Source organism: Electrophorus electricus, chromosome 17 (genome assembly GCF_013358815.1).
Source record: "Electrophorus electricus isolate fEleEle1 chromosome 17, fEleEle1.pri, whole genome shotgun sequence".
Classification (NCBI taxonomy): Eukaryota; Metazoa; Chordata; class Actinopteri; order Gymnotiformes; family Gymnotidae; genus Electrophorus; species Electrophorus electricus.
Window position 1 is genome coordinate 15187543 of NC_049551.1, and position 20000 is coordinate 15207542.

Consider the following 20000-nt stretch of genomic DNA (forward strand, 5'->3'; position numbering starts at 1 on the left):
GGGTGTTAGAATGCTCACACTCTCTCTCTCTCTCTCTCTCTCTCTCTCTCTCATTCTCTCCACACCCTTCTCTCTCTGCTTTCTGCACCTCTCGCCTGGGGCTCTGCTGTGACCTCTTTGTTCCTACCGCCTATAAACACGTCCTTCCCTCCCCAGGGCTGAGAGTACCCCCTACACTGTGTCGCAACTTGCTAAGACTGGCTTAGAATTTGAATGACAATCTATGACTGGCATAACCCACACCTGTCTTTTTAGCTTTAAGTTAATACTTGTTAGTTAACACAGTGTATGACTGGAAGAAGCTTCTGAATCCGCGCCACACCTAGCGTTTTTCCGAGCTGTTTCATGTCTACGGATGCGTTTGCACCTTTAATGCCGCCTGGCGTCTGCATATTGTATCTGAATAGGATAATCTTCCTGAAAATGTACATTACCCAGCATGCACTGCACCTAGAATGTGACTGAATCAGCCTCTGGAAGTAGACTGTGATTGGTTTTCCATACAGCGTGTTTTTGGATTAGAGAGAAGGCACTTGCCTTCAAGCGCTGATGATGCATCAGTCCAGCAGTGTCACTGGAGCCCCGTAGAAAAAAAAGAAAAAGGAATGACTCTTTATCCCTGCGCAATGACCTTATGCCTGGTCACCCTACCCTGGTATGTGGCTAGCTTAGTTTAACTGGTTCAGTGACTGATTGATTGGATCCGATCATTGTACCCAGAACACAGACAGCAAGGCGTAAACTCAAGGGCGTGATGAGGTGCATTAGCCACAGATGTGTTTTAAATGCTAGGTCTAGATGGAGCCTGTGTTAGGTCTGTGTGTTTGCTTTCCTGTGAGTGACCTTTGTCCTCTTGGTTCGCCCTCCCTCGTTAACCCCGTCTTTCCCCAGGCCAAGGCGGAGGACCCTGTGGCTGTTTTGCAGACAGCCCACGCTGCTGCCTGCCAAGCTAAGGTCTGGCCATGATTATGCCTGATTGAAATGCAGTGCGCTGGCTTGTAGTGTATCAATGCAGAGGGTGTTGGAGGTGCATGTGGCTCCTAAGCCGTGGAATACTGAGAGGAGTGTTTGGATTGGGCGTGGTGACCAACTACTGCTCACAGCGTCATTGGGTTCTCAGAAAGGTGCTATATAAATGCAGCTTCATTCATTCATTCATTCATTCATTCATTCATGTTCAGCCATCTGTTGTGACCTACAAATTATGACGTTTGATGAAGACAGTTCCTCCCTCTCAGTAGTCTGCTACAGTGTGAACCATGCTTGCTGGTAGTCATGTTTGTTTGCTTATTTGTTTCTTTGTTTTCTGGATATGGACTTTGATTTGTCCTCCTAGAAGAGGTGCACTAGTTTGGTGATAAATGCCTGCAGTGGTCACACACTGTGATCTGTATATTGAAGCCTCTGTGTGTATCTCCTCGCTGAGTTTCTTCTCACCTCAGTACATTTCATAAGCATGCGGTTTGTATTTGGTATGGGAGGCTTTTAAGCTGCATGTTCTGTGCTGAACCTCAGAGTTGCATGTGTAGTGGTGATGCTTCCGTGGACCCTGGCGCCCTCTCCTGGCCAGTCGCGAAAACTTCGGCCCAGAAAAGCCAACCGATGCAGATGAAACTGTACTACCACGGAAAGTCTTCTTAGAAGAGTCTTAGCCTTTTAATGGCTGTGCAGCCCAAACCTTTACACAACCGTTTTGACAGAGCCGTCGGCCAGTGGAACGAGTCCTTACAGGCTTCACGCTATCCCTTCACCTGTGACCAGGCCTTGGCAGAGTGCCCCGTTACCAGGAGCGAGGTCTGTCACTCTCCACTGAGTTACATTGTTCTGCTCTCCTCGGCTCAAATTTACGGTGTCATAAATGACTCTTCAACACCGGCCATCTGGAAACTTCACGAGCTGTAATCCAGCACTGCGGATGGAGTTCCTCATCCCGGTATCCCGGTAACTCTCTATCATCGTAGCCGTAGTTGCGCAGAGCAGGCCTCTGGAGGTTATGCAGATCGCTCCTGGGTGAGTGGCGTGTGGCTAAACACTTTCAGCTGCCAAAAGAGGAACAGAAACTGAGTGTGGGACAGTGGTGGTTGATCGTGGGTTTCACTTCGCACACCCAGATCAGCATTCGCCATTTTTGCATGCTTGTATCTGTGTAAGTGTGTACTGTGCACGTTGCCGAGACTTTGGGGTTGATTCCTTAGTGCACCGCAACCGTTCACCGTCCTCCGGAGGTTGGTGGGGGTTGGGGGGGCGTCGGGGGCGACCCCTTCGTACACCGCATTGCCTTGATACAGGAGTGCGGTGCAGTCATGGTGAGTGGGTGAGTGAGGGGCTTCTGGGTGCCTCGGCATTTCGGCTTTGGCTGACGTCCCTCTGTCCTCTTTCCTGCAGGTGAAGACCGAGGACCAGATTGCTGCAGAACAAGCCTGGTACAGCACGGAGAAAGTATGGTTGGTTCACAAAGACGGCTTCTCTTTAGGTTAGTAAATCGGTTTTGAATGCAAAGCCCAGTCTGGGAGGGGGAAGTTGGTGCTGTCTGCCCAGTTTGGCAGCTGGCACACGCGGAGCCTTTAAAACCGATTCAGGGCCTGTTCGCAGCACTTTGTCTTCCCTTACCGATCCAAACCGTCACGCGCTGGCACAGAATGCCACGTGCCACGTTCCTTGCTCCAGCTGCGAGTTGACACGCGCGGCCTGTCCGTTTCCGTAGCGACACAGCAGAAGTCGGAGGAGGGCAGTGTGCCTGAGGGGAAGGTGAAGATCCGGCTGGAGAACGACGGCACGTTGCTGGAGGTGGACGAGGAGGATGTGGAGAAGGTGGGTGATGCGGCTCCCGCATCTTATTCCAGGGATTCTTGAGCCAATCCAGGTTTGTGTTTATTTCCTGGTCTGCAGCCCTTATTGTCCCGCTGCAGGCTTACGGAACTGAACAAAAACTCAGACTGGCTTCAGGTCTCGGAGGACTGGACTGGGAAATTGTGTAACTACAAGCCCTCACACACCTGCGTATGTGTGTCTCTCTCAGATAGCTTCAGCCTATCCGGCTACGCCTGGCATACAGCTAACCCCTCATAAAGAAACAAACAAAGAGACAAACAGGCCTAAATTAACACCTAGGATATTTATATACGCCTGGACTGAAATGAACTCTGCAAATGTTCGTTCAAAGCTGTTTTTTTTTTTTTTTGCTGTGCAAATGTGAAACACCGAGTTATTAGAACGCATCATAGTAGCATGATACAACTTCCTATTTTTCTGTTGTATGTGAACAGAGACGGTAACTTCAAAACAGTTTTAGATGCCGGTGTGTGGGTTTGACCCACAATCAAAAACCGAGAGCCAACGGACACATGACATAACCACACCAGTTTCTGTTGACTGCTGACCTGGTACCTTGCGAGAAACATCGAGACCACGACTGCGTCGTTCACACAGACAAGCACCATCCTGTAGGCGATGCTAGAAGTCCGATTTAGCACCCCAGACGCCGTGCAGAGTGACGGCCACCGACGTGGTAGCAAATGCTGTGAGGAATGTTCTGGAATGCCATCTGCTCGGGACATTCGCGTGTCCACAGCGCCGCATGTTTGACTGCCCTCAGGCCCCCAAATCTGCTGTTTGGCCCATGTTACAGCCAATGACTGCCTTTCCAACACCACATCACATTCACTCCTAGAATTGCTGATTGGTTAGATCACAAGTACTGAGAATCTAACCAATCAGACCAGACTTCTCACAGCCTACGTGCCTAGTGAGTGTAGCTCACCTCTGACAGCTGGTAGTGCAGTGTGGTAGCAGCATCCTCTGCTGGTCATGAGTGGGACTCCCAGGGAACAGACATACTGGCACACTGATATATATATATATATATATATACATATGTAAGTAGCTAAATTGCTGTACATGGAGCCATAGAAGTGCCTGCGACAGCTTCCGGCCATCTCACGCTGGTTCGTCGGCCCTCCAGGCGAACCCCCCGGCGCTGGATCGCGTGGAGGACCTGGTCATGCTGCCCTACCTCAACGAGTCCAGCGTCATGCACTGCCTTCGCCAGCGCTACGGTGCCAACCTCTTCCACACACACACCGGGCCCAACATGGTGGTCATCAACCCGGTCAGCACGCCGGCCATGTACTCCGAGAAGGTGAGGGGGCTTAGAGAGAGCTTCAGGCAGTACCGCTGGATGGCCACAGGGGGCAGTTTTTCATGCTTTAACCCTCTGGGGTTTAGTGTTATTCTTTCTCATAGTAATTATTAACATATGGCCCTTTGTGTATAGTATTATATATTTTAATATAATGGGATAGTATTATTATGAGCCATTCAACAACAGCAGGGACATGAGCTCAGAGGGTTAGCACACCTAAATCAAGCTACCTGTGTGTTGTTGTTCTTATTATTTACGGGAAAACTGTCTACAAGTGGTGCCATGTCCCTCCAGAAATGCAGCTTAACACCATTGTCTTAAAGGGGAATTTTCTCCAAAATTGTAGTTATTGTAGTTAACAATGAGAAAAGAGTGGGGATTTGTAAGCATAATGTCGTTTGTGTGTTTCTGACTAGCTCATATTGGCTTCGAGTTGTGTAGCTGAACAAATCCAATCCCAGGAAAAGGCACCGCCTCCGCATTTTAATTGGTAGATCGATTGACCCCGCCCTCCCCCTCCCGCCTCAGGTGATGCAGATGTTCAAGGGCTGCCGTCGGGAGGACGTGGCGCCTCACATCTACGGCGTGGCGCAGGCCGCCTATCGCAGGTTGCTGACCACACGCCAGGACCAGGCCATCGCCCTGCTGGGCAGGAGCGGCAGCGGCAAGACCACCAACTGCCAGCACCTGCTGCAGTACCTGGTGTCCGTCGCCGGCAGCAACGGCAAGGTCTACTCAGGTGTGGGGTCGCCGTGGGCGGGGCCGAGGGACCTGGTTGCTAAGTGCCCTTCGTTTAAAGCACGGAGCCGTTAGTTCATTTGTTGCTGATGATACTCGGTGAGTGTAAATCCCTTTCCAAAAAAGGCAGGAAGGATGGCAAGGGTGCACAGCCTCGGCAGCCGCACCCCTGTTCCTGCTCACAGGATTCCTTCGGACAAGATTCTCTGTTCGGCATGTCTGTTTATTTGTTTGTTTGTTTACTTTGCCAGCTGAGAAGTGGCAGGCCGTCTACACCATCCTGGAGGCCTTCGGCAACTGCGGCACCTCCATGAACGCCAACGCCAGTCGCTTCTCCCACCTCGTTTCCCTGGACTTCGACCAGGCGGGGCAGGTGGCCTCGGCTTCCGTTCAGGTAGGAGCGCGTTTGGCCCCGGGCGGCTGTCGGGAGAGGCGCACCTCCCTGACGTCCGCCCTTCTACCGATGTCTCCGCAGACCATGCTCCTGGAGAGGTCGAGGGTCACCCGGCATCCAGAGGCAGAGACCACCTTCAACGTGTTCTACTACTTAATGGCAGGAGCTGACGGCTCTCTGAAGTAAGCCCCGCCCCCCTTCACGGGGTCGTGGTGACTACGGTGCGTTGTAGCCAGGTCTGGAGAAGGCTGGCGCTTCAAGCTCTGTCTCTAAATGCCCGCTGGTGCGTTCTCCCTCCAGGAACGAGCTGCACTTTAACCATTTTGCCGAGACCAGTGCCTTCGGGATAGTGCCTCCGTCCACGGTGAGTGGTCTCCGCTCCCTTAAGCGTGTTTCGTTCCCCATGAAAACACACACACACACACACACACACACACACACACACCTACCTGCTTAGTTTTTTTTTGATGCGCAGCCAGAGGACAAGCAGAAAGCAGCCCAACAGTTCACAAAGCTCCAGGCTGCCATGAAGGTGCTGGGTATCTCAGTGGAGGAGCAGAGGGCATGTTGGCAGACCCTGGGGGCGATCTACCACCTCGGGGCTGCAGGGGCCACCAAAGGTATCAACTACACTAACGCCATCGCACACAGTTGTACCGTGGAACTGGGTCAAGTCTTAAAATGCACGAATGACTGCACGGATTTCGAAATATGTTATGATGAATTATGATTACATCTAGAAAAGTGACTAATGTTATATAAATGCATGTTGTGAGTAGCTTGTCTGACATTTGTTTTGTCATTGCCTCCTCGCTGTGCAGTCTCGATCGTAGATGAACGCGGTAATGACCGTAATGTCCTGACGCGCTCTCCGCCACTCCTGCGCGTGTCCCGCTGTTCCTACTTCCTTTTACTCTTGAGTTTGGAATGCTCCCGTCCTGTCTTTCCTTGGTGTGCACAGAAAATAAAGAACCCAACTCCGCTTCTTAAACAGTGTAATCGTATGCATGTTGCTAGATACAGCTGCCGATTTTTTAAACCTGCATTCTCAATTCCGACCACTAAGTGGCGGCAAAGTGATTTGCTAGGCGGTCGGCCAACGCTGGAGACCCATGTGGCTCGTAAAAGCAGCTTCTGTCTGGAAGGGTGATGAGGGGTTAATAAATGTGGGCGCTAATGACTGGATTTGACATCAAGCAAGCATGTTGATCACACTTCTCTGCTGAGCTTTTTATAATGGTTTGGCTAATAGCCATTCTGTATTTAGAATTAGGCTTATATTCTTCCCTCAACTCAACTGCATGTGTTACTGCAACATATGTGGGAGGTGTGTGTGTGTGTGTGTGTGTGTGTGTGTCTTTTGTGCACGCATGCTAGTGTGAACCTGATGACCTCTTCTCCATGCTTTGTTTCCCTCCAGTAGAACTCCCGTGTGCCGTGTTCTTCAGGTGTGTTGTTCTAACCTTTTTGTTTTCACTCACACGCTGATCGTGCATGCTGGTCCCCATCGTAACCCAGAGTCTGACGAAGGTAAAAACTCTTGTGTATATTTACTCTTTGTGATTGTGTGTGTGTGTGTATGCGTGTGTATGCGTGTGTGTGTGTGTGTGTGGAGTTTGTCAGTTTTTTTGTGGCTAGTGTAGTTTTGTCATTAGCATTTTAATGCAGTTCCCTGACTGCGCCCCCTGCTCCTTCATTCACCCTTGCTAGCTCTGTGGCAGGAAGAGTAATGGTCAACATGCCTCCCTCTGATGTTCCTCCTCTTAAGAAACCATGTGGGGAAATATCAAAAGTTCCATCAAATAACAGACTGTTTGATGGCGAGGCTGAGCATGACCAAAGCGCTGTTGTGCATTCTGAGAACAATAGCCAACAGCTGGGCATCGATACTTTGTGTGAATAGATCAGTGAAGCGAACAGAACAGCCGTAAGCCCGAAACGTGATGTGTAGAGTGCAGCGTGGTGGCTGCGATGGCGTGATAAGGTGGCGTTTTGTCCTCCCTCAGCCGGCCGTAGGCAGTTTGCGAGGCACGAATGGGGTCAGAAGGCCTCCTACCTCCTGGGCTGCACCCTGGAAGAGCTCTCCTCCTCCATCTTCAAACCCCAGGCCAGGGGCTCGCTCCCACGTACCTCCAGCCTCCGCCCGGGGCCCGAAGAGCCGGCGGACACCTCAGGTACCCCGAACCGCCCGTCGCCAACTTCGTTCTCATGTTCACTCGGGGGAAAAAGGTCATTTGTGAGTGCACCGGCACACTGCTGGTGAGATGAGACGTGGCGGAGACGTGGTGGAGACGTGGCGGAGATTGCTTGCGGGACATTTACAGGACTGCCTGTTTACTCTCCACCCATCTCTCCCTTCACTGTTTCTTCTCCCTGACCCCCCCCCCCCCCAACTCCCCATTGCTCGGGGCTACGCTCCCTCGGCCTCCAGTCCAGGCGTAATTGCAGCAGAGCTGAGTGCAGGTAAAATAACGACGGTGGAGGGAACAGATCAAAGAGATGTCTCTCCTGCTACAGAGGCATCTCGCTCTCCTCCAGTTTGATCTCGGGGTTAACGTTCTGCTCACCCCTTTTTTGCTTACACTGCCGTGTTTACCAGCCTCTCTGCTGCCTTGCACACAACTCGATGCTGAATAGTTTGAAAAATGAAATGTGTGTGTGTGTGTGTGTGTGTGTGTGTGTGTGTGTGTGTGTGTGTTACTGTCTGCAGGGTTCAAGGCCACTGCTGTGGAGTGTTTGGAGGCAATGGCTTCAGGTTTATATTCGGAAGTCTTTACACTGCTCATCTCTCTCATAAACAGGTGAGTCCTCACACAGGGCACCAAGGTCTGGGCCTGAGTCTCTAGGAAACAACGATGATCTGATAATGTTGTGGCAGAGTGAAGCCTGTACTGTGCAGTGGTCATGAATTTGTCTGTTTCCCTTAGCTTCACAACTAAAGCAAGCTAAATGGTGTACAGCATTTACTTCTCACGAGTCTATTACATCATACGCGTAACTGTGAGAGATGCCAGCTAATGTTTAATATCCGGAAACATAAACATTGGATTTGGTGATGTTGCCCCTGTTCATTAAAAGGATTTAACAACACCAAGTTTAAAAAGCATTGTTTCTTCTGACCACTTTACAAAAAAACCCTCTGTGTTCCATGTTTAAAAGTTGAAGGAGTAAGAGTGTTTTGAAGAACTGGAAGTACATCATGAAAATTATAATGAAAACATGGCAACAGTGAAGCAGTGCAAAGGTTAAAGGTTACCGGATGTGCAGTACCAGATCAACACGTATCTGGCAACATGGTTTATTATTGTACAGTATGGACATCACAAAAACTTTGACCCTGATTATGATCTTGACAATGTCTTGGATGTTATTTCTTTGAAAAGCAATATCAGAAACCCCCCCTCTCTCTCTCTCTCACTCTCTCTCTCTCTCTCTCTCTCTCCCTCTCTCTCACACCCTCTCTCTCTTTCTCCCTCGCTCTCTCTCTCTCTCTCTCTCTCCCTCTCTCTCTCTCTCTCACACCCTCCCTCTCTCCCTCTCTCTCCCTCTCTCTCCCTCTCTCTCTCTCTCTCTCTCTCTCTCACAGAGCACTGAAGTCCAGTCAGCACTCTTTATGCTCGATACTGATTGTGGACACACCAGGCTTCCAAAACCCCCGTCAGGCCAGCAGTGAGAGAGGTGCTGTCTTCGAGGAGCTCTGTCACAATTACGCACAGGAGCGTCTGCAGGAGCTCTTCCACGAGCGTACATTTGTACAAGAGCTGGAGCGATACAAAGAGGTACACACACACACACACAAGCTTATACCCCGCTAAGAGACCAAATACAGCACTAAGTTCCTTTGTCGATTACGTCAGTCTGTCCAATCAGACCTGCACTTTCCTTCTGTGCTAAATCATTGCTTCCTTGTAAAAGACTTCACTTTCTCTCAGAATCAATACAAACACTCATGTCCCCGTTGTTCCATCCGAGACGTCCCCTGGCCCAGTGCTGATCACTGGCGCGGCATAGTAGGCTCAGTCTTGGTGACAGGCAGACGTGCTCAGGGGCTAAGCTCCTCCGTCCACCACCTGCTGGATCCATATCCACGCCCCTGCTGGGGCGGCTTCTGGAAAGCTCCACACGGCTCCTGAGACTGTGGAGGATCCGGGCCTCAGCTGGGCTACCTCGAAAGAACTGATCTAGAGAGAGAGAATGAGAGAGAGGGAGAGAAAAGGATTCATAAGAGGCTATGAAACACACACTCACACACACACACACACACACACACACACACACACACATCCGGGTGCTGCTTGTTGTCAAAACGCCATTGATGCCTGCCTCTGTCAACAGCTATTCTTTTAAGGGTGTGTGGAATACACTGAGCTGCTCGACAGTTATATTGCCTTTCTGTCCTTTCTAAGTGTTGGTAAATTATACATCACAGTGCTAAAAGCCCTATTACTCAAAAGTTGACACAGCTATCTTCAGGTCTCTAAATTCAGTTGTACAACCAAATGTACAACCGGATCTTCTCGCAGGCATCCGGCCAATCACTTTATCTCGTCTGCTTTCTGTTTTGTCTAGGAAGTTTTATATATAGCCCTTTTTTTGTCTGCTCCCAAAACGTCCAAGAAATGTTTTGTTCTGTATTCCGGAAAGTGAACGTGTCCTGTTGCTGACCTCTGTCCCCATGTAGGAGAACATAGACCTGGTCCTGGACGACATGGACCCCAGACCCTCGCTGTCTGTTGCAGTGGTGGACCAGGCTTCCAGTCAGACCCTGGTAAGCGCTCAGGTGGGCATTTATTTGTCCGCCCTCCCTGAAGGCTGAGTGCCATGTGTGAGGAAGGAGCAGTGGTAGTGTTTCATCGTCCCGCGGCTCCCCCGCGTATGTTGTGTGAAGGCCGGGAGCGGAATTGGGGCCCACCGCTGCTGTATATTCATCGCCCGCTGCGTTTGGGTAGCACAAGAACGGCTCTTGGCTGAGACTCCTGCAGAGAAGAACTTTGGCTTGAAAGGGACTTGCTTGGGGGGGGGGGGTCCGCAGTAGACTGGGGGTCTTACTGGGTTGCTGTGGCAGTGACTATTTGGCAATTGGAGGTAGCAGTGCTAACTGTGGAAGAGCTGTAATGTACATGTGGTCGGTAGAGCGTGGTTGAGTCTGCTAGGTCCTGTATGATTTGCGGGTTCTGACAGGTGTGTGTGTGTGTGTGTGTGTGTGTGTGTGTGTGTGTGTGTGTGTGTGTGTGTGTGTGTGTTAGATTCGGACCCCAGCGAGGACAGACGAGGCCAGAGGGCTCCTCTGGCTGATGGAGGAGGAAGCGCTACAACCAGGAGGATCAGAGGACACACTGTTGGATAGGCTGTTTAGCTACTACGGCCCTGCAGAGGGAGAGAGCAAAGGTCTCTCTCTCACACACTCTCTCACACACACACACACACACACACACACACACACACACACACACACACTCACCTACTTTGAGGTGATGGATGTCTGCTTTGACTGCAGGCCACACACTGCTGTTGAGGAGTGAGAGGTCGCAGCACTTCCTGCTCGGCCACAGCCACGGCACCAACTGGGTGGAGTACGACGCACGTGGTTGGCTGAGCCACGCCAAGCAGAACCCCGCCTCCCAGAATGCAGCCAATCTACTGCAGAATTCCCAGAAGTAAGACGCGTCTCACGCACTCGGCCTCGTACACCTGATCCACACGCTAATGCCGTAATCTCAATCCCAGTCCTTAAACACCGGATAATGTACCTTCCTTGTTTTTATCGCTAAAGGAGATGGGATGTACAGAAAAGGTTAGATTATAGAGTAAATATAATTTTTTGCCCCAAAAGTATGAGCACCCACAAAACAACAGAATACACACGCAGCAGGGTCAAATAAAACCCACATGACAGCTCGTCCCCCATCCTCACCCACAGGCTGCTCTGGTACTGGATTATCTAGGCTACTCTGGTCCGGGCTAATTCAGGCTACTCTGGCGCTGGCTAATCCAGGCTCCTCTAGCGCTGGCTAATTCAGGCTACTCTGGCGCTAGCTAATCCAGGCTCCTCTAGCGCTGGCTAATTCAGGCTACTCTGGCGCTGGCTAATCCAGGCTACTCTCGTACAGAAAGAACATCAGCGGCCTGTTCGCGGGCCGCACAGGAAGCTCCTTGGTGCTGTCGGGCTCCATCGCCGGCCTGGAGGGCGGGTCCCAGCTGGCCCTGCGCCGGGCCACCAGCATGAGGAAGACCTTCAACACAGGCGTGGCAGCCGTGAAGAAGAAGTCCCTCTCCATCCAGATCAAGCTCCAAGTGGTGAGACCTTTTCTCCCGAGATCCAGATTTCTGCTGGTCAGGCCTTGGTGGCTTTGCCGGGCAGGTCTAGTCCACCGTCCTGCTTCTCTCTCAGGACGCCCTGCTGGACACCGTCAGGAAGGCCAGGGTTCACTTCGTGCACTGCCTGCTGCCCAAGGCGGATGCTGTTCGGGGAACGGGCTCTCCAGAAGCTCAGGCGGAGAGCGGCGACCTGGCCCTGACGCAGCTGGACGTGGCCCTGCTGAGGGCCCAGTTCCGCGGCTCCCAGCTGCTGGATGCCCTACGCATCTACAGGCAAGGTAAGGAGGCCAAGCCCCCCGCCAGCTCACCGGCCTTCAGACGGGCGATCCTTTCCTCTGCCACCACCACTCACCCGTGCGTCCTCTTTCCCAGGTTATCCAGACCACATGGTCTTCTCCGAGTTCCGCCGCCGTTTCGACGTCCTGGCCCCGCACCTGACCAAGAAGCTCGGCCGCAACTACATCGTGAAGGATGAGAAGCGGGTAAGCGGGCACGCTCCTCCGGCCGGTGCCTGTCGGAGCGCTCAGCCTATACCACTCTCCTGTCCGTCTCTTCCAGCATGATGGAAAGATAAATGCTGCACCCTGTGATCACTTAATCAAACCTGCCCAGCAACCCAAATCAATAAGGAGCACGAGCTGGAGAAACACATTAATTGTGCCGCGGCTCAGGGCTCAGAAAACAGCCCAAAACTTATTGCAATGATCAACTATGAAAAATGGAGCTGCCATTCAGAAAACTTTTTAGCTGCCCTGGCCCTAATGATCTTTCACGGGCCATGGGCGTATTTGAAATGTCCCCAGTTTGCGCAAAGACCCGTTTTTTCACGGCCGGAGAGACATGGGGTATTCCTCGTCCCCTCGTCCCTGTTTCTCTTTTTTTTTTCTCCTTCATCCTCTGTCTTTTTCTTTTTTTTTTTTGTCCTGGTGAGATGTGCAGAAGGGAAGGTCAATTGTGTTTGAATTCCCCGGGGAGAGAGTGTTGTGGAACTCAAATGGTGGGAAGAATGCAGAAACGCTGGCCTGGGCACAGCAGAGCCGGCCCTAAAACCAGAGGTGCAGGTTTCCCCTGTGCCAGCGTTTCGCTGACGGGTTTCTCTGGAAACAGGCTAGAACAATGGCCCCTTAGTGCCGTGGGCCGCCGCCACCCCCTGCTCCAGTGTAAACTAGATGGGGCCATTTTGCTTGGGTTCTCAAGACCTGTCCTCACCAGAGAGAGAGTGAAAGATAGAGAGGGAGGGAAATCTGAGCGTTCGCGGGGCTGTTTTCACTCAGTGACACCAGTAGGACATTTGGGGGGGCCGCGAGGCATCCGAGTTGCTGGACAAGCCGCCCTGGTCAGTTTTTGTGTTGTTTTTGTTTATTTACACCTGCGCCATCGTTTAAAAAAATGTGGTGTTTGCATGGCGCAGGTGTTTCTTTAGGCAAATTACAATGCAGTGGAAATTGAACATAAAATGATACCCTTTTTATGCGTGTGTGCCTGCGTGTGCGTGTGTGTGTGTGTGTGTGCCTGCGTGCGTGCGTGCGTGTGTGTGTGCCTGCATGTGCGTGCGTGTGAATCTGCAGGCTGTTGAAGAGCTGCTGGAGTCTCTGGAGCTGGAGAAGAGCAGCTATCACATGGGTCTGAGCAGGGTGAGTTCCTCCTGGTCCAGACACGACACCCCCAGCCGAGCTTGCCACAGTAGCAGAGCGAAACCATGCCGATCCAAGCATGGCAAAACGACCCGGACAAAACAAGTTAACGCTACTCTCCTAAAATCTTTTTTTTTAAAAGATATTGGCAAATCAGTGAGATTCCTCTCAGTAAGCTGAGGCTCCTCTCTCTACTCCTCTCTGCTGGAGAGAGCCCTTTACCAGCCGGCTCTGTTCTCCTCCCAGCTGGTAACTCTCACTGCCTCCATTACGGGTTTTGCAGGAGAAACTTGGCGTCCTTCACCCAGACACGGGCGCCATAATTGGCTCCCCTTTGTGCTGTGGGAAACGTCCGGCCGATGACTGGCAGGTGACAGGCGCCATGCTGCCACCGGTCTGCTAATCTCAGAATAAGTAGAGGCTGCTCAGTGGCTTGCCAGTCCCGTCAGCTGGAGAGGCACCGGGGCCCGTCGGGAGAAACCACCGGCCCGTAAACAAGATCCTGTTCCTTCTGCCAATGTGGATTTACTGAACTATTTTCTAACACTGGAACAGAGGGGAACTGTTCTCAGACAGCAGAGGTTTGTCCTCGGGCTGCGGAGGCAGGCTGAACCGTTCGGGGTTACTCCGAAAGCCCTCGGAACGCGACCTAGCAATGGCGCAGTCCCCAAATCTTCTGCCGTGAGCACTGGGGCTGCTGAAATCACAGTGATACGCTCACTTGCGTTGAGAGATGCGCTGGTAATGGACATTCACAAGCTCATCGAGTCACTTGTTTTGTTCAGGTTTGCTACCTGCTGTTGCCTGAAAAAAATCAGCTGGTTGGTCTCTAATCTCTGAAGTCTGATCTGATCCGGAGTTTTCTCCCTGGTTCCCTGCCTTCTTGTTGTCAGTCTTGTGTGTTCTTTGTTTTTTTTCCCGTATTTGGTCTGTTGGTTAATAATAGTAGAAGTCCTGCATAGTACTAGACACCTTTATTCTTAGCAGAAAATTCTCTCAGCAGGTATCTTTCTTCATTTTTTATGAAAATATAGACCTTCAGTATGTTTAAACAAACAACAAAAAAAGCTGTAAAATATCTGTAAATAGTGTTCCGACAACAAATTAGGGTAATTGTCCTCCAGTATATGCTAAAATATTTCACACAAATATTTTCTATCCCTCTGCTGACAGGTGCTACAAGCAGTGGATAACGCGTGTGTGCGCGTGTGTGTGCGTGTGTGTGTGCGTGTGTGTGTGCGCGTGTGTGCGTGCGCGTGTGTGCGTGCGCGTGTGTGTGTGCGCGTGTGTGTGTGCGTATGTGTGTGCGCGCGTGCGTGTGTGTGCACGTGTGTGTGCGTGTGTGTGTGCGTATGTGTGCATGCGTGCGTGTGTGTGTGTTAGCTCTTCTTCAGGGCAGGGACTTTGGCAAAACTTGAAGAACTGAGGGATGACCAGACCAGACAGAACATCACGCTGTTCCAGGCTAGTTGCCGTGGCTACCTGGCTCGTCAGGCCTTTAAGAAGAGGAAGGTACGCATCAATGCGCCACCCGATTCGTTTCAGAGCGAAAAACTATTTTCGATAAGCGAAGGCACTTTTATGGTGCTACACAGCAAGGGAGTTGCACGGCAGCCGGAAGGTGTCCAGGCCCCTCCCCAGCTTTGCGAGCCTGATATGTTCACCATCCCTCTGGATTAACACACATGCACTTCAATCATGGCCTGATTGGCCAGCCTGCCAAACCAGGGAGACCCTGAATCCCACTTACTCATCACTCACCTGGCTGAGCGCTTCAAATCGACCTTCCCGCCTCGGCCACCGTTCCGTGAACCTTTTGGCTTCGGCTGAGCACACTGCAGCAACGCTGTCCAGACGGCCACTCCAAAATCAGCGTTGGGGACGCAGATGTGTCCACGCCTCTGAGCGTGGACACGCAGGCTGCACTCTCGCTGATTGTGTCCATAGCCTGAGGGTTGTGATGGCCCTGTGACCTTGTTCGGATGTCTTGCTGGCATCAGGCGAGTGGAGTGTGTCTGTCAGGAACTGCTGGAGCTTTGTTTTTGCCTGCTTAGCTTTTTTTTAAAGCTGCTGGTAACATCCACAGGAGTGCGTTTCTTGAACAACCAAGCAGACGTGTTTTGCACAAAAGCACAAAAGCGCGTTCTAAAGGCTTTATGGGACAAGACATGGCTAATAAACAAACAAACAATTATTTGTTTGTATAGCATTTTTAAAACACAGTTTACATAAATAAAGATAATAAAACATACATTAAAAGAAAAATGGATATAAAAGTAAATAAAAGGAAATTTAAAATAACAAGCAGTAAGAGACAGAAAGGCACCACATTACCCACATCATAAAAGTGCAACTGCAGCGAAGTGTGCCACTTAAAATTTAAAAAACAGAATTTAAAAAAATAATCAAAGTACAGAAGCACCCGAGTGCATAGAAGTTTGAGGCCTTACAGAGCAAGGTCTTAACTTTCCTCCTGAAGTGATTTATATCACTGTGAATCCTGCGTTTAAAGCTTAGTTCAGAGTCAAACGTGACGCCGAGGTTCCTGGTAGGATGTTGATGCTTAACTGATGGGTCTCCAGATATTTTATTTGCACCATTGCATCCAAGACTGTTCCCAATGTTGATAAACACTGTTTTTCATCATTGAATTGCAGGGAATTATGATGTCTTATAGACGGTTAAAAATCAAATCAGTGGGCCCCTGGGGTCGGGCCTGGGGCCGCATAACTGATGACTCACCAATGGAAACGTGTGAAGATTAAAGACTGCTGGTCCCAAAGTCAAGCCCTGAGGGACATCACATTATAACACAAAGTGTGACGTAGTAATCACAACTGGTCTGATATGACTGGGACTAGTTCAGACCAACCAATTCTCTTAGACTGTTAACAATATACAGGGGTGTACTGTGTCACATGCAGCACCGAGGTTAAGAAGAACCAGTATAGACAGGTTACTGGTGGCACAGTTTAGCCTAAAAACTGTCAGGATTTATAAGTTGAAACAAAACAATGGAAACTTTGAAATCTGAGAACACAGCAGACTGCATAGTTATCTGAGACCACAGCGAACTGCACAGTTATGAGACCACAGCGAACTGCACAGTTATCAGAGAACACAACGGATGGCACAGTTATCTGTCCGCAGCACGTGGTGCATCAGGGGAGCCCGGCCACTGTGCCCTGGCACTCGGGGAAACTTCTTTGTCTGCGTTTTGGGTATTTCGCTCCCTGGTTAACGAAATATCAATTCTGTTTTCTCCCCGCCATGGCAGTATGCAAGTGGCTTTTGAGTAATATGCACGGAGTTGACCGGAGAGAGACGCAGTCCGTGCAGGGGCCATTCTTCACAGAGGCCGACCTGGGCAGCTTTTTCACAGGTATCGGGAAGGCTGGGATTTAAGGATGCAGGGGAGGAGGCATTTCCATTACAGTGATGGATGCTTCTCCCCTGGCTAAAGGTCTGTGCGTAATAAGAGATGAGCGCGTATTGTTTATTGCTCCAGATAGGCGTGACGTGCTTGACCTTAGCTAGCTGCGCTGTACGTCTGACTGCAGATGCACAGTCCTAAATAAAGGAACCAATCACGTAAGGTGTTGTGTAGCAGAGGGAGGCTGTGTGGATAAAAATGCCTGGACTGCAGGAACACAGGAGGTCTTAAGTATTAGATGGGTAAAACTGAAGCTCTCAGGCTCTTAAAGGAATTGCACTTGGTGGGGGGGGGGGGGTCGGTTTCGCACTTTCTGATTCAAGCAGTTTGTTCTCAGACGCGGGGTTAGCAAGTCAGAGTGTCGGCTGCTCCTTAAATGTGTTGTGATGGTTATTTTGTTATTTTACAAAATAAAAGCCAAATGTGGAGGTTGAGTTTTACTGAAATGCTAACGGGGGTGACTGCGCGATGGTCCGTCTGCTTGGCTGCACCTTCCAGCTAATAAATGTTATAAATTGGTGAATATGTTGACCAAACATTTTTTTTAAATGTCCCTGTTGAAGTTTGATGCACCTTCTCCAGACGTCCATGGTCATGTTGGCGAGTGTATGGTGGTTTTCCCACTTTAGGCCACTTCAACTTCCACAACAACCAAGCCTTACTATCTGTCAGTCTGTGCCGTGTCCTGGAGATGATCCCAAACTCAATTCAAATCCCAAAGTCAGGACCTGATTAGGAAATGAAAAACTATTTGTGGTGATTTTTTATAAATGTTTTATTTCTCTTAGTGCTGTAACTGCACATTGTGGTTTTTTTTTTTTTTTTTTTTTAAATAATTGCCTTTCTGTCTTGGATTCAGTTAATAAAAACCTTGTCGTGAGATGTACAAAGAACCATTGTGCTTCTCTGAAGTGCGATGCATTAGCGACTCTCCAGACGCCTCGTGTTCGGAGAGGCAGCGGTGTGCATGTTTGTGGTGCTGTTTGTTCTTCTGCCTTTGTTCCTGGTGGCAGGTGGAGGAAGGAGGGGCTGTTTTCCTTGAACCCCAAAATCTGTCAGGGCCCCCTAACTGTTCCTGGCCACGTTGGGCAGAGGAAGCGCATGCGCTCACACAGGAGCCCTGTGGTGATCAGCAGGAGCAGGTGGCGGTCATTAGGGCCCGTGTGTGTGGTGGAGCATCTGTCTCCCGGACAACCACATCCACCCCCACGATCCATAACTGTCCCTCCGAGTCGTCCGGGTGGATGTCTTTTGTCTGACTGTAGTTCGTTGCCCAAAGTGTTGAGCTAAAGTCTGTTAAAGTGGATCGCTTTTGAGTATGACAAATGTATGGGTGGGTGGGGTTGTATAAAAAATTTCACACCAGCCTTTTGGCCAAAGAGGCTGCCATCGGGACAAAGTCCACTTGACGTTTAGCAATGTGTTGCTTTAATTGGGTTTTCATGGCCGAGCACAACTAGCATGTAAATGTGGGAGAATCTTTAGCTGTCTGCCAAGGAGCACTCATGTTTGATATAATCAGAAGAGCTCCAAGCCTTTGTGGTGTCCTGCTGAAAAGATGATGGATTTTGTTGGCTAGTTGTTACGGTGTAGTCTGAAAAACTCATGCACAGAGAACCCAACACGTACACAGAAACCCGTTAAGTGCACGCCTCATAAAGTCTTTCCATTGCATTTCGGTTTTTGTTTTGACATGGCGTTTTCATTTCGGACTAGTTTGGTAGATTTAAAGGGTGCTTTGACCTTTAACTGTTCTGCCCAAATGTCTTGTTTAAAAAGAGCTTGCACATATTATTGTATCTACAGTGTAGCCTTTCCGGTTCTGTGAACAGTGTATGCTTTGCAGCGTGTTAGAGTAGAATGAGCATCTCGGTCAGGCCATCAGCTACACATCCACCCACGGGTTCCCCCCCCCCCCCTCTTTGCCTGCAGGTCCAGGACCTGGCCATCCGCTGCATCCAGAAGAACATCAAGAAGAACCGCGGCGTGAAGAACTGGCCCTGGTGGAAGCTCTTCACCACCGTGCGGCCTCTCGTCGAGGTGCAGCTCACCGAGGAGCAGATCCACGGCAAAGATGTGAGTCTGTCTGACCATCTCCGTTATTCTTCCTGCACTATCCTCACTCTCTACAGCGGTGGGGCTCTCGCAAGCTTCTTTCAAACTGCTTGCCTGGCAGACGCTGAGATTCAGATGCTCCACCGCCTGCTTTCAAGGCCACGTGCTTTGGGGTTAAAGGCTTTCGCCTCAAATTAGGCTGAGGGTGGAAGGTGGCGCATCGATTCCATCTATCCTGGTGTTCCAATCCCAATCCCAATCCCAGGCTCACAGATGCTTGGGTTCGAACATCCCTGCGTAGGCGTCGATGTTAGCGGGCCTCCACCATGGCATGCTCCTCTGAAGGTGGGAGCAGGTACTTTGATCTGGTCAGGCTTATCTGTCACAGTTAATCGCTCTGCCTCCGAGCAAAGAGAGGTCAGAGGTTGCGCGTGACTTCTTCACACGCTGCGTCCACCTTCGTACGGGCCTTGACCAGCTTGGTGCGCTGTTGTTTTGAGCTGTGACGTGAGCTTTCTGGAACGGCAGGAGGAAATCCAACAACTGAAAGCCAAGCTGGAGAAGTTGGAGAAGGAGAGGAGTGAGCTCCGACTGAACACGGACCGTCTGGAGAGCAGGGTAAGTGTGACCGGGGGGGGGCGGGGGCTCTTACGGCTGGGTTAATACACCTTATATCATCGTCACTCAGTCTGGTGGGCCAAAGCAACAGTGCAAGACGCTTCGTTTCACCAGGTTGCCGAGCTGTCGACGGAGCTCACGGACGAGAGGAACACGGGCGAGTCGGCGTCCCGGCTGCTGGAGGCCGAGACGATGGAGAGGCTGCGTCTGGAGAAGGACATGGAGGAGATGCAGGTAACGGCTCACTGGCGCCACCTACAGGCTTTCACGGGGTGGCTGGGATGAAGGTGAGCATGGTGGTCTTCTGCCCTAGTGTACCTGGGCAGAACTGCCGAGAGCCGCCTGACTGTGCTGTGTCGGAAACAAAGTTTGGTGTTTTGCCTGGTCAAACGCACCTTAAACCTTGTTGGATCAGATGTGTGTAGGCAGGAAAACTCTGCGCCCTGCTTCAGACTTGCCAGATCTCAGCACCTTTGGTCTAAAGCAACAAGTCTATAGTTACACTTGCTGTAATATCGTAGGAATAATACCCCCAGAATGTCTTCCACATGAAAATGACAGATGAAATGTTACAGTGCTCCTTTAATTCCAGGTGAAGTATGAGACCATGAAAAAGCAGATGGAGTCCATGGAGATGGAGGTGATGGAGGCACGGCTCATCAGAGCGTC

At 50.6% G+C, this 20000-nt stretch overlaps 1 protein-coding gene across 7 annotated transcripts in view; it reads left to right on the plus strand.

Annotated features, from left to right (window-relative positions):
- Positions 1–20000, plus strand: part of myo18aa (myosin XVIIIAa) — a 63714-nt gene that overhangs the window by 22548 nt on the left and 21166 nt on the right. For 2 of the 7 annotated variants that reach the window (XM_035535613.1, XM_035535611.1), the window contains exons 9-33: positions 892–954; positions 2386–2473; positions 2705–2811; positions 3962–4138; positions 4670–4880; positions 5131–5273; positions 5355–5455; positions 5574–5637; positions 5749–5893; positions 6792–6803; positions 7280–7447; positions 7984–8074; positions 8860–9052; positions 9955–10041; positions 10520–10661; positions 10771–10930; positions 11384–11570; positions 11665–11869; positions 11964–12073; positions 13160–13225; positions 14609–14737; positions 18591–18734; positions 19242–19331; positions 19446–19565; positions 19924–20000. The exon at positions 19924–20000 is cut by the window's right edge and continues 53 nt beyond it. In XM_035535613.1, the coding sequence (XP_035391506.1) occupies positions 892–954; positions 2386–2473; positions 2705–2811; positions 3962–4138; positions 4670–4880; positions 5131–5273; positions 5355–5455; positions 5574–5637; positions 5749–5893; positions 6792–6803; positions 7280–7447; positions 7984–8074; positions 8860–9052; positions 9955–10041; positions 10520–10661; positions 10771–10930; positions 11384–11570; positions 11665–11869; positions 11964–12073; positions 13160–13225; positions 14609–14737; positions 18591–18734; positions 19242–19331; positions 19446–19565; positions 19924–20000 (3080 nt within the window). Of the gene's footprint in view, positions 1–891; positions 955–2385; positions 2474–2704; positions 2812–3961; positions 4139–4669; positions 4881–5130; positions 5274–5354; positions 5456–5573; positions 5638–5748; positions 5894–6094; positions 6116–6791; positions 6804–7279; positions 7448–7983; positions 8075–8859; positions 9053–9954; positions 10042–10519; positions 10662–10770; positions 10931–11383; positions 11571–11664; positions 11870–11963; positions 12074–13159; positions 13226–14608; positions 14738–18590; positions 18735–19241; positions 19332–19445; positions 19566–19923 lie in introns of all 7 variants that reach the window. The other 5 variants (XM_035535615.1, XM_035535616.1, XM_035535610.1 and 2 more) reach the window with 4 other exon arrangements.